Here is a 17,670-nt window from a genome sequence, read left to right on the forward strand (position 1 = left end):
TTTGGATCCTGACTTTGTGGTGTTATTAAGAATATTTTTTCCAACACAGGCCATCACCATGTTTTTATTATGTGACTGATTACCTGATTCAGCTGTCTGGCCTCCAGCTGGGACACTCCCATCTCCCCCCAGCAGCCGGCGCCCTCACCACACCATAGTCTTCAATAACAGCCTGTCGAAATAAATGCAGCGCTCTGTGTGAGTGTGTGTGAGTGTACGGGGAGTCTTATGGTCAGCGCTGAGTCCCACAGTTACTGCGGGAGGAGAAATGGCAGCGCGCACAGTTCCAAGTGAAAGAAACAACTCAATCTTTTTGGATCATTTCAAAAGAGAAAGAAGGATAAGAAGTTATCCTATGTAGTAACTTTTCAATAATGTTGAAATGGTCCCAGTCAGGGCTACTAGTCTGAATGTATTGGTTGGAAGAGGGTGACATGGATTTTTACAACAGTAGTCTATCAAAGTACACTTAGTTGACAGACAGGTGTAGTAAAAGGTTAGTGGTTGGATGATGTTGTCTATGGTCAGAGAGAGTGATCATGAATGTATAAAACCCTTTGGAGTAGCCTGATGTTTGAATGCAAGTTGATCCATCTGTTGAATCAAAAGTTTGAAAAACATATTATACTAGCATGTTAACGTGGTACCCATTCAGCATGGCTCAACCATATACTTTCTGATGCTGCTCAGCCTTACTGTTCTTCATTCAGTTATTAATGTTGCTTACTGATTGCATGCGGCTTTAATTTGTGCTAACCTTTTAAAAGACCAACAGCATTATTGTTCTCCGGATTGCTGCCATAATCAAAAGTTGAGTTAAATTTTTAAAGAACTTCTCAAGGCAGACTGTACAAACGTTGTAATCCTTTTACTGGTGCTTTCAAAGGTTTCTTCACAGCGTGATGGATGTCTCTTTGATTGCAAGTACCCACTGTGATTGTAGGCCTTCTGTTTATAAGGGAAACACTTGCTTTGATTAACTTCTCATGAAACATCAAATACATTTGAGTATGGATCTTTTCCATGCTTATTAAGCACTTAAGCATGTGATCTACATAGTGTTTCAGTCCATCCAGGGAGAGAACAATATCACTAATTATCATCCATTCATCAGTTACAATAAAAATGCATGAATAAAAATCTTAATTCAGCAATTAATGGTTCTTTATTCTTAACACATTAATCAGTTAACAGAAGGAACACATGACAAAAAAGAAAAACCATCAGCAAACATCAACAAATGAACTTAAAGTAACACTGTATAAATCACTCTAATTATTCTTAATTGTGTAAATAAATACACAAAACTGAACACAATTCAACAGTTGTACAAACTGCAACTTTCAGTGTGAGTGGCACCTTGCAGTATACGAAAAGAAAAAAGAGCCCTGTCCTTTTATCTTGCATAACAAATATTGTATAAGTAGTTGTCATTCCAGAAACAAAGTGCAGCGTGAGGTTACCCATTACAGTCATCAGCAACAAACATGTACACGCTCAGCAGCCAGTGTTAAGGAAGGTAGGAAGACATTATGTGTCGTACCCGCTTCCTGCCCTCCCACAGAAGCAAGACGACAGGAATCTCCTTCTTCAAGTTGTTCTTTTGTTTCTAAAAAGGCAGCTTGAGTTGAGCTTGATTGGTTCAATATTTAAACAAATAAATAATACATTATGAAATAATGATTTGAATATATACAGACAACATATATAACCATGAAATATCTGACTCACTTAATAAATGCATACATTTCAGCTCATATATGAAATATTATTTTAGATTCTTTTGCTGGTTATTTATATTTTATTTCAAATGTCTGTTTTGTTCCATGTCATTTTGTGTCTAAATGAGCAGACAGTCAATTAATAGTGATGCGAGTTACGACAAGAGGCCATGCTAGCAGCTCAGAGAGGCTCACATGCTCTCAATGATCATATTAACATGCCGATGTTTGGCAGGTAGGCTATAACGTACATCATGCTCATCATCTTAGTTTAGCATGTTAGCATGCTAACATTTGCCAATTAGCATGTTACACAAAGTACAGCTGATGCTAATGGAAAGGTAATTAGTTTAGCAGGGAATGGCAAGAAATGTTGCCGTGATGGCGCGAGATGAAGTTAGAGGATAACCAAATTATTGTTATTGTGTACCAAATTTCACTGCAATCCATCTAAATGTCAACAGAGGAAAAGTCAGGGAATCACAAAAATCGGTAGGATTTATCCTTTAAAAAACATAATTGTCCGCACAAATGTGATAATCCATGAAGTAGATGTTGAGATATTTAAATGGATAGGGGGAAACTTTGACCTGCGGATGCCGAGGAGGAAATCATTAGGGTTTAGCTCCTGGGCACCATGAACATCGGTACAATCATTATATTTCATGTCAATCCGTCCAAAAGTTGTTCAAATATATCAGTCTGGACCAAACTACTGACAGACCAACATTGCAGTCACTAGAAGCATGCTGCCATGCTTCTAGTGACTGCATGCAGCCAAAAGTCTATTGTATTGGATTATATTATAATTACATAGTTCTGTTACATATTTTGTCTGAATATATTCACATAATTCTTTTTTTCCCCATTCTGTATTATTTATGTCTGTAATATTGAACACAATGCAAAGGATAGTTTACACCTGGTAAAATACATGATTTGTTGTCCAGTGAAGACCATGACAGAGGCATCATGTTAAAGCAAATGCATGATTTAGCCAACAAAGAGAAGCACGTTCTTTCTTCAGCCATGTTAATCACATCGACGTGTCCGTTGGGTCCACAACAGGAGGTAATTGTACATCACTAGATTGAGGACGATGATTGAAAGCTGCATAGAATATGAACTATATTTGGTTACCCTAAAATAACTTGTAATATCTGCACTCACAATCCCTGCTTAAGATAATGTTGTCTCAGTTGCCCTGAGGAGCTGCCTGTGTTTAAGACTCATGCACGCCTAACAGTTTTCTTTTTAATTGTCCTGCAACAAGATATAGTGACACGGGCCAGGATTTGCTGATTATCTATGAGCTACTATTCTAAAAAAGAAAAAAGAAATATATCAAAAAGCTGAAAGATTTTTGGCATCAGTGATTTCATAACCTTTCTGTGATCCAACTAATGCTGACTCAGTGTTTGAATAAGCATGCCTGAAGCGACTTAACCCAGCATCTTACGGTTGTCAGGCAATGATAATCAAACACTTCAAAATATCTAAGACTTTCATTTATTTCTATACTATTTGACATGTTTCATGTGTAAAAATAGTGTTGCTCAGTAACCCAAAATACTTTTTATACAACATTATAATTAGTTTTCTGAGGGAACATTGTACGGATTATACGATATGCGTTATGCGATCATCTTTTGATTACTATGAATGGGGGCTATGTTGATGGGTTGATGAACACAACCTCTTTATTAAACCAAATTAATAAATTCAGTATACCTCTATTGTCAGGTGCACTCTGTTATAGTGTGATAGGTCTGTCTGTGCAATATGAAAGGATGTGTTAAAAGCTTTGGCAGTAGTCATGAAAATTCTCTGTGAGGAAAACTGATGAACGTTAACACAGAAATGTTCACTTGAGATCAAATCTGACATTTGTGAAAACACCATCTTCTGTGTGCGATGCAGCGTTTCATTCAGTAGATTTCTACAAGATAAACTCCCACCCCAACACATGAACGCATCTTACTACTTTACGCTTGTGCAGTCAAGAATGACTTGATAAACTGATGGCTGATGGTCGGTTTCACAGTTCATCAAAAATGGAAAAGAATCAGGACTTCAAGCAAATTCTATTAAAACCTGTTAGACAAGCCTGTGATAGCCGACCTCCTTGCACAAAACTCTGGTAAATAAACTGAAAGTGGACGAACTAATTAAAGCCAAGAAGCTTTTTAAATCACAGCTTCCCTTTACTGGAATTGTTCTAGCATGTAGATGAAACACTGTTACCAATCAATCCATCACCTGACCTCGACTCCTCACGATAGACTCCGTGAAGTTGGTGAAGAAGAATCATTGCTCCGGTTGCCTTCTTTCCCAAAATATTGAAAAATTGTTTCCTATATATTAATGCACATATTAATGCATAAAGTCCTGAACAGTAAGCCCCCATAACACTGTATTTGTTTTCATAGATGAATGTGAGAAAAGAAGCTTTCCACTTTTGATTTGGCTTTTTAGAGACCTCTAAAGTTAAACCACTTAAAAAACAGCATGACGCCAGCAAAAACGCTTCAGCTCTGTGCCTCAGCGCTTACTATACACCAGGAAAAATCTTACTCTGGTTTTGCAGCGCAGCCTAGCTCCTTGAAGATTTCACCTCATCTACGATGTCCCTTCTGCTTCTTGTTCCTCGAAGGCGTCTTGATCGGCTGACTGGCCGCTCCATTCTCTAGTGACACATGAGCTGGAGCTGCTGGTGGAGAAGTGGGAGAGAAAAGATCCGGCTCGCTGTCCATGCTGGACTTGAAAGGTCCGGCTGGGGAAAATTTCATAGGACTGAAAGATAAAGACAAAGAAAAAAGACAGAAGTTATAAGAAACATAGGTAGGAAAGATAAGACGATAAAAAAAAAAGGATGTTAACAAAAGGAAGCAAAAAGTATGTGTGTGTGTGTGTGTGTGTGTGTGTGTGTGTGTGTGTGTGTGTGTGTGTGTGTTACCTGATGGGTGTGCGTGGGCTGCTGTTGTGTCGGCGTACAGGTCGTGTTCGTGGTTCGAATGAGAAGCCTTCTTTCAGACTCTCTAGGACCGACGGAGCCACGTAGGTGAAACCCTGATTGAAAAGGATCATTGTTTCTCGTCAATCGAAGATGGATAATGTTACCAAGTTATTGGCTTTCTTATTAAAAACAAGTCATTTTTGTAATAAAAATATAAAAATAAAAAAAAGAGCGTACTGCAGTGAACTTAAGTAGGCATTGACTAATTATTCATTAACCCTTTGTTGCCAGTAGACTGTGGTTTCTGTAGCCTAAATATTAAAAAAACTGAATCTCACAGCAAAGGCAAGCTCTGCACTGTGGCCGAGCGAAGTGTCGTCTGGACTGTCCACCGGGGTCTGTCTGGTAAATCTGGTATCAAACTGGCTTACATCCTCGTCCGACTGCTACAGAGGCAGATAAAAAAAGAATGGATTTATTAAGGTGTAAGTAGAAACGAAAGGTGTGTAAGAATGTCAGGTGAACATGAAGGAGATGGTAGTTGAGAAGAAAAGTAATGAAAGAACGAGAGCATACAAACATAATAATAACTTAACAAGTCATTCCGTTACATGATGGCCACAAATGACAACTGAGGACCTACTAGTTGTGGCTTGTAAGGCGGCTCTATGGTCTTGTTCAGCAGGTCAGCCCAGTTGATGTGTCTGAAGAACGGATGTTTCTGTTTGGAACAAAAGGGATCATTTATGTATTTTCTATGGACCCCATTTCTAGCTGACATGTAGAGGAATCCCTGAACACCAGTGAGGCCATGTCTCTCTTCTTTACAAGCTCTGGTTTTGCTTAGAATGCTTGTATAGCTGTGAATTACTTTTACTTACTGGTAAACAGTACAATCAAGATCAAATCTTAAATATATCTTATGAGACACATGGATTCAGTGTATTTTAGCTCGTCACCCCTGTTAACGTGCAAGTGATGAAGTTACTGCAGTGAGGTACCTGGATATCAGCGCAGTCTGCTGTACTGGAGCCAAGTCTTTGGGATGGACTCTTCTTCAGCAACTGAAAAAAAGAGTGGCGCATGTCACTATAAAGATTGAGGATTGTGCGCAATAGTACCCAAGTTTTGAAATAATCCATCATTTGTTTGAATTTTCAGAATGTATGTGATTTCATAGTATTGTTTCCAATGAGCATTCATACCAAGAAAATAAAAAGAGGGTTAGATAGATTAATTAACTGACTGTTTTGTAATTCATTCATATGGAAGGACTTTTACTTTCATGTTAATAAAACCATCATTTACTCTAATATATTTGCAAACACGCATACCATCTGTTCTCCTGCAAAATAAATACTACTGCTACTACTACTGCTCCTGCTGCTACTACTACTACTACTACTACTGCTCCTACTACTGCTCCTGCTGCTACTACTGCTACTACTGCTCCTACTACTGCTGCTACTGCTGCTACTACTACTACTGCTGCTACTGCTGCTACTACTACTACTACTACTACTACTACTGCTCCTACTACTGCTCCTGCTGCTACTACTGCTACTGCTGCTGCTGCTACTACTACTACTACTACTGCTACTGCTACTGCTCCTACTACTACTGCTCCTACTACTACTACTGCTGCTACTACTGCTACTGCTGCTGCTACTACTACTGCTACTGCTACTGCTCCTACTACTACTGCTCCTACTACTGCTCCTACTACTGCTCCTACTACTGCTCCTACTGCTGCTGCTACTACTGCTGCTACTACTGCTGCTGCTATTGCTACTGCTGCTACTGCTGCTACTGCTACTGCTGCTACTACTGCTACTGCTGCTTTTACTACTACTGCTAGCTGCTGCTGTCAAATTCAAGAGAAATATATAGTAAACTATCAAATTAATGAAAACTTTACGTAGCTTTTACTTCTGAGAAAACAGGAGTTGAAACATAAAAAACACGATTAGAAGCTGTTCTTAAGCTTTGATCAGATCACATTCTCTGAATTTGATATTGTTGATACCATGAACATTGTGGTCAGATGTCTTTGACCACTAGTGTAAATGTAGATTTACCTAATGACTTTTACAGTTAATGTGAAGTGTAAAAGCTCTACTCGCAGACTGTACACGCTGTGTTGCTAACTGCTAACACAACTGAACAAAAGGGATTGGGACCGACTGATCTACATCTTCAGAAAATGTACAAAAGATGATTAAATGATTAAATGGCTAAAACAGGCTGTGTGCTGGGAGCTGGGAGCCCACTCTTGTGCCCACATTCATAGGCGCTGAGGTACGTTGCTAAGCAACCATACCAGATAATTGTACCATCGGATCTTCTGCCAGGCGCTGTTTTTCAAATGTTTATTAAAATATTGTCTGTGGGACAACAGTGTTTTCCCTAGAAAACGACGCTCTAGTCTTGAGGGCTCAAAAGACGCAGCAGGCTGATCAGATCAGCGGAGAATTAAAAAAACACTCAGTTATTTCTTTCAGCAAAAAAAAGGACACATTGCAATCTCCTCTGAATATTGCCTATTGGTAGGTCGCGGGTAATACATAATCGCCTGATTGAGCTGACCGTGATCATTTTGCATTATCGTTAGATTCCACAATCAGGGGAATTCAAAGCCAACGTCACTAATGTGACAAAGACAGTGAAAAGGTGTGTATTCATCCGTTTGGTTAAAATAAAGTGTCTACCTGAGATACCAATATCAGGAAAACCCCCCATGGAATAAGAGTTGTTTAGATCTTACTGCTGTTGGACAGGTTTGTCTGTTTCAGCTCATACGAGACCAAGATGACGACAGAAAGTTGAAGAGAGGCAAAATTCGGTAAATAATAAAACAAAAGAGATGTTACCAATTATTTTGAGATTTGCAAAGATTCATAAACTCCCATTTCCCTTGTCTTTGCATTTCTAAGACTTTTTAAAGATTGATTTAAGACATTTTAATACCAATTAAAGCCATTTTTTAATTGGTGAATTCAATGCCTTTAAAAGATTGTTACGGATCTAAGGGAACTCTGTGCTTGACCACGGTCTGAAGCTGAAGCAGTGACAGCTGCCACTGACTTTGTGTTTCCATGTGCATATTCACTAACTTTCTTTTTGTAACATTATGTTGGCCTATGGAACATTTTAGAACAGGCTTTTTAAAACAAATGCATGTGCAGCAGAGCGAGAGGGGAAACATAGTTTTAGGAAACCATTGGAAGATTAATTGACACTCTTTTACAGATGATCGCATCATTTCAATGAGCAGCCATTGAAAACAATATGGATTTAGATCAGCACCGCTGTGTGGCATAAAATGAACAGAAATAGACAATTAAATCGCTAATCTGAATTATTTATATGGACTAACATCCATGATTGTGACAGCCCTCCCTGTGGGTGATGAAACAATATGCAAAAAGTTCTTACTGCCAACCGTGTGAAACCAGAATGGAAAGAAAAGGAAAGAAATTACCTTACTCTACATTTGGTCTCGTGTGCGTGTGCGTGTGTGTGCGTGCGTGCGTGCGCGTGTGTGTTACAGACCTTCTTGATGAGGTCCCTGGCATCGATGGTAAGATATGGGGGCAGATTGAGTTTACACTTCAAGATCTTATCAATGGTCTTCTTCTTGTTTTCAGCTGTGAATGGAGGCTGGTGGAGAATCACAGGGTCAGTAGTTACTGAAGCAGATCTACAGGTTTCTCTAATCTATAAATCAATCACAGCAGCACTAATAAGCCTTGTTCTTTCTCACGCCTTTCTTACAGTTAGACTCATTATCAACAGTTAGAAAGAATGTCTTTATGTAACTTAACATTGCAGTACAAGTAAACAAATGTTGAGTTTCTTTGTAGTGTGAATTAGTAAAATGGGTACAGTAACTTCAGTGTTACTAATGTTACAGAGAAGTGTTGTGCAATCCAGGAAGCAGCAGCCATGAGACCACTTAGCTAGCATTAGAGAGATACAAACAATGTAATACCGTGCATTCTGTCGATGTGATTATGCAGAGTTGTTCTGTAAACAGTTAAAAATTGAAACGTGATGTTAAGATAAGAACTGTATTGATCCCCCACAGGGGAAATGTACTTGTTCTGGTCATTTCTGTAGTAAGTTACAGCTACTTCCCTACAGTTTAAATACGCTTTGCCTTAATAAAAAAGCTAGGCTAAAAGATGCCCCCTTGGCAGTGAAGTCTTATTACTTAAGGTTTCCAAAGAAGTTCTGTGCAACATTGTTCAGGAAGAGAAGGCATGACATCGCCCAGGCTGTTCAGAAACAACACTTTTCCTTTGACTTGCAGGTATTTCAAAGCACCAGATCAAATCTTTTGCCACAAGCTTTAGGTGCAGACCAAAATAATCACTGATACACACATCATGATACATGTGTGATCGGGTGAGAGGTGGACTGAGGCTTCACAATAAGAGGAGAAGATTGGGGTGATGGGGGCACCTAGTGAGGCTGCTTCCTTGCAGGACGCCTCTCTTTTGAGGCGTTTTGGGAACGGGTCTGCAGGGAGATCTTCAGCAAGTTTGTTTCCCACAAATATCAGTTTAAAAAAAAACTTAACCTGAACTATTACAGCCCACCACCATCTCCAGACTTCAAGATTCTTCATAATTAGTTAGTATTCTCGCTCACAGTTCTAACTTACCGATCCAGTCATCATATCGTACATCAGGGCCCCAAGGCTCCACCAGTCTACTGCTCTGTTGTGACCCGACCTGGTCAGGATCTCTGGAGCCCTGGTGGAGAGCATAACACATTCAACAAGTGCCGAAGAGAACATAACATAACATAACAGCATACAGTTTTACATGTGGACATAAAGTGGTTAGAAATCTAGGGAGTAAGAGTGTGTGTGTGTGTGTTGTGTGAACTGTGTGTGTTAATGTGTTACCCACATGTACTCTATGGTGCCACAGAAGGTGTGTGTGACAGTTCCATCATGAATCGATTCCTTACAGAGGCCAAAGTCAGTTAGCTTGATGTGTCCTTCAAAAAGAAGAAAACATATTTGAAGTAAAACTATCCGTGGTTAATGTGTAGCGAGACCTTTAGATTTGAATTAAGAGGAAATGACACCATCTCAAAATTCTGTTTTAACAATGACGCAAAGGAGGGAACAGTAAACAACACAAACAAACCACACAGTGCTCACATTCATTCGGCTGTTTAAGGTCAATTTTGATAGAATTTAATTATTCAAAAGTGGTATATTTAAAAAGGAGATGAGATCAAATTACGAGGTAAAATAATAATGATCATTCTGCATCTTGAGACTGTAAATGTTTTACTTTCATCCATCTTAAATTGAATTGATTGGAGTTTATCACATTTATTTGCACGTGATGCGTTACCTTGGTGATTAAGCATGATGTTTTCCGGTTTGAGGTCTCGGTAAATAATCCCGTTAGAGTGGAGGTGGCCTAGAGCCAATGTGATCTCTCCTAGATAGAAACTACACACAGACAGACATTATTTGAGTAAGTGATATAAGAGAGGCAGAATGCTTTGACCTAAACTACAATAGTGGAACTAACTAGGAGTAAAACAATGTATCATTATCATGCTTAAGTAAAAAACAAAATAGCAGATTTGCAGCTTTTGCTGGTTTCCTGACTGTGTGCAAGCATTTACCAGGAAATATGTGTCCTTACCAAGCAGTGTCCTCCATGAAGATGCCTTCCTTCTCTAGCTGCATGAACAGCTCCCCTCCTGGTAATAAACAGTACACAGTAAGGTACAGTACACAGTAAAGTACAGTACACAGTAAAGTACAGTACAGTACAGATGGTTAAGTGGCATTAAGGAATCTTCCTCCAATCCATTCTTTCATTTTTCCAGTCATCTCTTTTTCTCCGTCCAGCTCTTCTCTTCCCATCACTTCAAACAACCGTAAGGCCATACATGCTAAAAATGAAGAGATCTCATAAGGAGTGAGTGACAGACAGACAGACGGATAGATATATGCACAAACATGCCCCATGGCATTTGTCTCGCTCCCATGCCTTTACCCCCCACATCCATCAGTTCATCCCTCAGTGTCTCTTACCACTCAGACACTCCAGTATGAGGTAGAGTTTTCCTCCAGTCTGAAAGGCGTAGAGCAGATCCACGATGAAAGGGTGTCTCACCGTCTCTAGGATCTCCCGCTCTGCTCGTGTATGGGCCGTGTCTTTAGCATTACACACTATCTTGGCCTAAAGACAAATAAACAATACAAGTGAGCACAGAACAGTGTCGAACGAAGCAAAGAAAGGTAAATACAAAGAGGGGGACCTGAAAAGAAAGGAGAGGCAGCTAAAGCATGGTGTGGAGAGTGAAGCATGAAACATACATGGAAAGAGAGGAACAACTCCGTATACTGTTTGTGTTTTAGGAGGGAGCTGTGGGCTGAGACAAAGTACCTTTTTCAGGACCTTCATGGCAAATATGTTCCCCGTCTGAGCACCTTGAACCTTCCTCACTTGGAAAACCTACAAAAAGACATTTTGTTTTCATGTTTATGCCAAGAAATCTTTGTCACACTCACACAACACACACACCCCCCACACACACACAACACAACACCCCCCCCCACAAAACAAAACCCACACCTTGCCATAGGCTCCTTTTCCAAGCACAGTAAGAAGCTCAAAGCAGTCAGGTCCAACTCTCTCACAGTCTCTGTTGACACTTTCACTGGTCAACTCCACCTCCTCTGTCTGCACACTGGGATGAGCATGACGCAGAACATTAGCAGTATTGCTATAAATACATTTTGTGCACTGTATCACCATTCAATATTGTTTTATTTTATGCTAAAGTCAACTTACTTGTCTGCTTCTGTTACAGTGAAGTCGCAGACATCATCCTGCAGATGAGGAACAGCAAACCAATGAGGTTAAACAAAGTATGTCAGTAAGTCAAGAGAAATGGTCTTTCTTAATTGTTGTACACCATAGCCAAATGTCTCTATGATGTTTAACATGTTTAGAATTAATGTTTGTGTTTTATCAACATGTATAAGTATCATGCACAGAGTATGGCAAGCCGTTCTAACATTTAATCAGTGGGGCTGACTAGGAGCGACTTAAGGCCGTGTCACACATATCCGTATGACAGAAACGTATGCCAGCGTATATGAAAATTCTAATTCAGAGTCCAAATACGTCCAACTTTTCATCGGATCAGAAAAGTGAACATATACAGATCCACATGTCTAACCTATTGATATCGTATCACTTACTTATACAAAATGTATCAGACACCCAACAAATGCAACGTATATAAAAACGTGGCGTATACAAAATATCTGCAACACGCTGGTGTACGTTGACATAAGGTAAGGTATAAGTAGTATTCGTTAAGAGCTCACTGTGTTACGCTGGGGTGCGTTGTTGAACGCTGATGTTTTGAGCATGTTCAACATTACCGGACGTACCCGACGTGTGCTTCATAAGATATGCAGACGTTACGTTAGACATACGTGAATACGGAATACGTACGTGAATATTTACCTACGTGAATACCTACGTGACTACGTTAGAGGTACGTTAGATATAGGCTACGTCGGCTGACGGTGAACCCTACAGCCAACTTATTGATAACAAGTGGATAACCTATTCCTACCCTATGTTAACATTATGCCTGACGACGGAGTAACTTATTAAACGCGTTTCTACAGTACAGATAGCGTTCAGCTAGCGTTTTGGGAGCTTATTGGGGTTTGAATATAGTATATAGGGTCCCTGTGAGTAGCTCATCCTCACTTCTTCACAGGACGTCTTGATGAATACATCAAGAGAACATTCTAGCCGTTCTCCAGCATGACGTGAACCAGATGGCACTTTTCCAGCTCCATTGGCCAGACGCTCTGATACGTGTTGTATAAGTAAGTGATACGCTATCAATAGGTTAGACCTGCGTATAATAATTTGTTATGTATACGTCAGCTACAACACCGCTGTGGAAAAGTTGGACGTATTTGGACTCTGACACATTTTGAGCTACTTTACATATACGCCGGAATATGTTTCTGCCATACGGAACTGTGTGACAGGGCCGTGTGTCTGGCGTGTTCGGCGTATCGTCTGCGTCCTTCAAACGATCACAACTTACCCTTAATTTATATCAACCTATTGTCGATATTTCGTATTCGACAGCATACGTTTCTGTCATACGGATATGAGCGACAGGGCCTTTAGTTTTCACATGTCGAAATGACATTTTTACTAGTTCAAATGTTGATTTAAGAGATCTGTGAAAGTATTTCAACAGGTTACAAATATATTTTGATATATAGTAATTACATTTCGACCAGTCAGAACAGTTTTACAGATCACTAACCCCTTTTCACTATTAACCATTACAGATATCTACAATTTAATTTTTATTTTACATGTTGAAAAAGGAATTAAAAATGTTAGATATCAAGAATTGCATTTCTGATATGTCTGACATAACAACAAATAATTTTGTATATGTGCGCATGGTCAGCGCAAAGCCATTGGTCAACTTTCAATTGGGTGACGTCTACCTCATGAATATTCAACATATGCTAATTTGGGGGGAAAACGCACCTTTTGTTAACTGTTTTCACTCATTCTAAATCGAAGTGGAAGAAGTTTCTGTGGTAGAACATGGCGGAGCAAGTTATTATTCAAATCTATTTAAAACGCATATGTTTTAAAAAGTGATTGTAGATACCTCAAATATAACTGTTACACATTCAAATGTATTTTTTACATGTAACAATTGCATTTCAGATATTTCAAATGCAATTCTAGATATCTTATATTAGATATCAATATTTCTATTTATGAAATCTGTAATGCAATTGACATTTCTACATGTTACAATAAATGTATTGATATCAATAATGAAGATTTTAAGTATTTATCATTTAATATCAATAAATAGAATTGCAACTAATCAAATTTACAATACGGATAAGTAGACTTAGAATTAGAACACGTTATAACTGATTGATAGATATTTGTTAAGAAGTTTTTATAGGAGTCAACGTAAGAGTGAACTAGTAGTAATTGAATTACAGATATAACAATGAATATTTCCACTTGTAAGATGTGAATTGTTGACATCAAGAATTACCAATTTGACTTAAATTAAATGTAGATATCTTCAATTAGAATTGCTACTAGTCAAAATGACATTATGGATTTGTAGGAAGTCAAAATGCCATTGTCGATATCTGCAATTGCTATTACCGCTACTGATTAAACGGCTTGCCATACACAGTAAAGTATTATGCGATCCAAACGTCTGTAAAGCAGAAACAACCTGGGATGGAAAATGTTAGGTAACAGATCAGCAGTGACAGTGAGTATCAATGACTGGGGGATACAGACCTCTGTTTCACTGACGTCCTCCGTTTCCAAGTCTATATCGAACACTCCTGCCATCCTGAAATTTTAAAACATTTTACCGTCAAACATTCTCTTGTGTTTCATTCAACCAGAGGTTCATTAACACTTTCATCCTAATGAGGAATGTAGCATTTCTGTACAACTATAAACATGCACGTCTCCTGAGCAATAGGCAACGAATAGGTCTGCGACTCGTTCTACATACATACATACATACATACATACATACATACATACATACATACAGTATATCTCAAAAGTGAGTACACCCTTTAGATTTTTGCAAATATTCTGTTCTATCCTTTCAGGGGATAACATTATCCTACTGAAACTTTGATATAACTTAAAGTAGTCAGTGTGCTGCTTGAATAACAGTATAGATTTATTGTCCTTTGAAAATTACTCAGTACACAGCTGTTAATGTCTAAACAGCTGGCAACAAAAGTGAGTACACCCCATAGTGAACATGTCCTAATTGTGCCCAATGATGTTGTTTTCCCGCCCTGGTGTCATGTGACTCGTTAGTGTTACAAGGATTCAGGTGTAAATGATAAGCAGGGCTGTTAAATTTGGTGTTTTGGGCACAATTCTCTCTGAATGCTGGACAACATGGCACCTCATGGCAAGGAACTCTCTGAGCGGCTGAAAATAAGGATTATTGCGCTTCACAAAGATGGCCTTGGCTATAAGAAGATTGCCAACACCATGAAAATGAGTTGCAGCACAGTGGCTAAGATCATACAGCGGTTTTCCAGGACAGGTTCCACTCGGAACAGGCCTCGCCAGGGTCGACCAAAGAAGTTGAGTCCACGTGCTCAGCGTCATATCCAGAGGTTGGTTTCCAAAAATAGACGTGCGAGTGCTTCCAGCATTGCTGCAGAGGTTGCAGAAGTGGGATGTCAGCCTGTCAGTGCCCAGACCATACGCCGTACACTGCATCAAATCGGTTTGTATGGCCGTCGCCCCAGACAGAAGCCCCTTCTGAAACCGATGCATAAGAAAGCCCGCAAACAGTTTGCTGAAGACAATGAATCCAAGAACATGAGTTACTGGAACCATGTCCTGTGGTCTGATGAGACCAAAATAAACCTGTTTGGGTCAGATGGTGTCCGGCGTGTGTGGCGGCACCCTGGTGAGGAGTACCAAGACAAATGTGTTTTGCCTACAGTCAAGCATGGTGGTGGCAGCATCATGGTCTGGGGCTGCATGAGTGCTGCCGGCACTGGGGAGCTGCATTTCATTGAGGGACACATGGATTCCAATATATACTGTGACATCCTGCAGCAGAGCATGATCCCCTCTCTTCGGAAACTGGGCCGTAGGGCAGTTTTCCAACATGATAATGACCCTAAACACACCTCCAAGATGACAACGGCCTTGCTGAAGAAGCTGAAGGTTAAGGTGATGGACTGGCCAAGTATGTCTCCAGACCTAAACCCAATTGAGCACATGTGGGGCATCCTCAAGAGGAAGGTGGAGGAGTGCAAGGTGTCCAACATCCGTGCGCTCCGTGATGTCGTCGTGAAGGAGTGGAAGAAGATTCCAGAAGCAACCTGTGCAGCTCTGGTGAATTCCATGCCCAGGAGGGTTAAAGCAGTGCTAGATAACAATGGTGGTCACACAAAATATTGACACTTTGGGCACAATTTAGACATGTTCACTATGGGGTGTACTCACTTTTGTTGCCAGCTGTTTAGACATTAACAGCTGTGTACTGAGTAATTTTCAAAGGACAATAAATCTATACTGTTATTCAAGCAGCACACTGACTACTTTAAGTTATATCAAAGTTTCAGTAGGATAATGTTATCCCCTGAAAGGATATAACAGAATATTTGCAAAAATCTAAAGGGTGTACTCACTTTTGAGATATACTGTACATACATACATACATACATACATACATACATACTAGTTACAATAAAAAGCAGATATTACAAGAACGCTACGATAGGTCATACGTCTGCTATGACAATGTATACCATGAGACGATAGAAATTTGTAAAACAGTCAAACTTTTTTCTACACAGATGTAATTCTTCTATTAATCTCTCTGGATGGATCAAGCCGTACTGCAGTCAACGCTGCACATCAACACGTTTAAATGCTTTATATAGATATTAGGTTTACATCATTTTTGCATCAATGTGAAGAAGTACCTTGATTGTCATATCAATTCTGCAAAAAACTGATATTCTAATGAGTGAAAAATTACTATATCACAACATGTGTTAGTCTATAATCTCAATGATTATTTGTATTTAGTGTCCCAGAAATACCAAATGTATTCCACACAGCCACATTTTTGTTGTTGTATTGAATTGTAAATGCACTGACACAGAAATTATAAAGTGGTATAGCTGTGATTGGGGAACCTGTGATTCCTGTATGCTTAATCTGGTTTGTATTTCCTCCTACTGATCAAGCAGTATTTAGTATTTCCTATTCTACCGCCTCAGGTTTTTTTCATTGATCTTCATTGATCAGTTTGCAAACAACTGACCCAGTGATCAGAAATGTTCACACACACACACACACACACACACACACACACACACACACACACACACACACACACACACACACACACACAGCAGTGCTAAGTAACGTTAAACGTGTGGATTAATCTGAATTCATAATACTTGGCCCATCCAAAACCTAACGTTAGCCTAGCATCTACCAATCAGTTGTCTTGGCATAGCATAACACAGCTAATGCTACACCTTTCCGGTTAAAACAGACCTTCCAAATCGTGTCTCTGTCTCCGACATGATGGGGTTTTAAGTGAGGGATATTATGTATCTCAAGTTACACAAGTTAAAGACGTCTCACAATCAAATGCATTGAGACAGCTAGCTTAACTCTCACGTTAGCATGCTAGCTAATCAGATGGCAACCAAAACAACATGTGAGTTTAACTTACATGACAGCAAATATTTCATTAGACTGCTTTAAGGTTACACCCACAATAAGACTGAGTGTTTGTTAGGTCGCTTCTTTTTCCTGCAAAATACTTAACGAATTAACTGTCTAATAACAGTAAGTTTGAGCTAACATCTCGTTGACAGCTGGTTTGACAGCTAATGCTAGCTAGAGTTTCACCTGTGAACGCTTCTTCATCCGGTGGTTCTTTATCTCAGTCCGCAGTCCGATAGTTACAAACCGAAGCAGTTTCTATACACAAACAGCCGTGACCTCCATTGCTCTTGTTACTCTTTCGTCAACTTACAAGCAACAACACACAGAGCTGTTTAGGCTCCCTTTATTCCCCTCTGTCCATCATGGAAGCGCCGAGATGTTGTTATCCCTGAGTGCAACTTTAACCTTCTACGTCATTCTGGTCCTGAAAAGTAAAACTGTAACAGCTGGCAGTAATAATAATGATGATGGTATTACTACGTCTGCTGGTACTACTACTACTACTACTACTACTACTACTAATAATAATAATAATAATAATAATAATAATAATAATAATAATAATAGCCTACAGCTAAATATTACAATAAAAATAATAAGTAATTTAATGACAATATTTCATAATAAGCATTATTTAGTAATACTAGTACAATCCCACCCTCAAATTGTTTTTCATTTATTAAATAATAAC

At 39.3% G+C, this 17,670-nt stretch overlaps 1 protein-coding gene across 3 annotated transcripts; it reads right to left on the minus strand.

Moving 5' to 3' along the window:
* Positions 1 to 122: 122 nt before the first annotated feature.
* Positions 123 to 17,391, minus strand: LOC115013736 (ribosomal protein S6 kinase beta-2-like). Of its 3 annotated transcripts, XM_029440337.1 has the most exons (17): positions 17,163 to 17,391; positions 14,043 to 14,097; positions 11,508 to 11,545; positions 11,289 to 11,403; positions 11,100 to 11,168; positions 10,745 to 10,892; positions 10,350 to 10,407; positions 10,050 to 10,150; positions 9,594 to 9,684; positions 9,344 to 9,434; positions 8,230 to 8,337; positions 5,679 to 5,741; positions 5,321 to 5,398; positions 5,016 to 5,123; positions 4,678 to 4,790; positions 4,296 to 4,514; positions 123 to 172 (listed from the first exon to the last, which is right to left on the minus strand). In XM_029440337.1, the coding sequence occupies exons 2-16, from the start codon at positions 14,094 to 14,096 to the stop codon at positions 4,337 to 4,339; spliced, it is 1,413 nt and encodes a 470-aa protein (XP_029296197.1). In that variant the 5' UTR covers position 14,097; positions 17,163 to 17,391; the 3' UTR covers positions 123 to 172; positions 4,296 to 4,336. The 3 variants fall into 3 exon arrangements, with proteins under 3 accessions (XP_029296197.1, XP_029296115.1, XP_029296273.1); XM_029440255.1 differs by lacking the exon at positions 123 to 172 and having other exon boundaries at positions 1,141 to 4,514; XM_029440413.1 differs by lacking the exon at positions 123 to 172 and having other exon boundaries at positions 1,141 to 4,514; positions 17,290 to 17,361.
* Positions 17,392 to 17,670: the final 279 nt, after the last annotated feature.

The sequence above is a fragment of the Cottoperca gobio genome, chromosome 1 (assembly GCF_900634415.1).
Source record: "Cottoperca gobio chromosome 1, fCotGob3.1, whole genome shotgun sequence".
Classification (NCBI taxonomy): domain Eukaryota; kingdom Metazoa; phylum Chordata; class Actinopteri; order Perciformes; family Bovichtidae; genus Cottoperca; species Cottoperca gobio.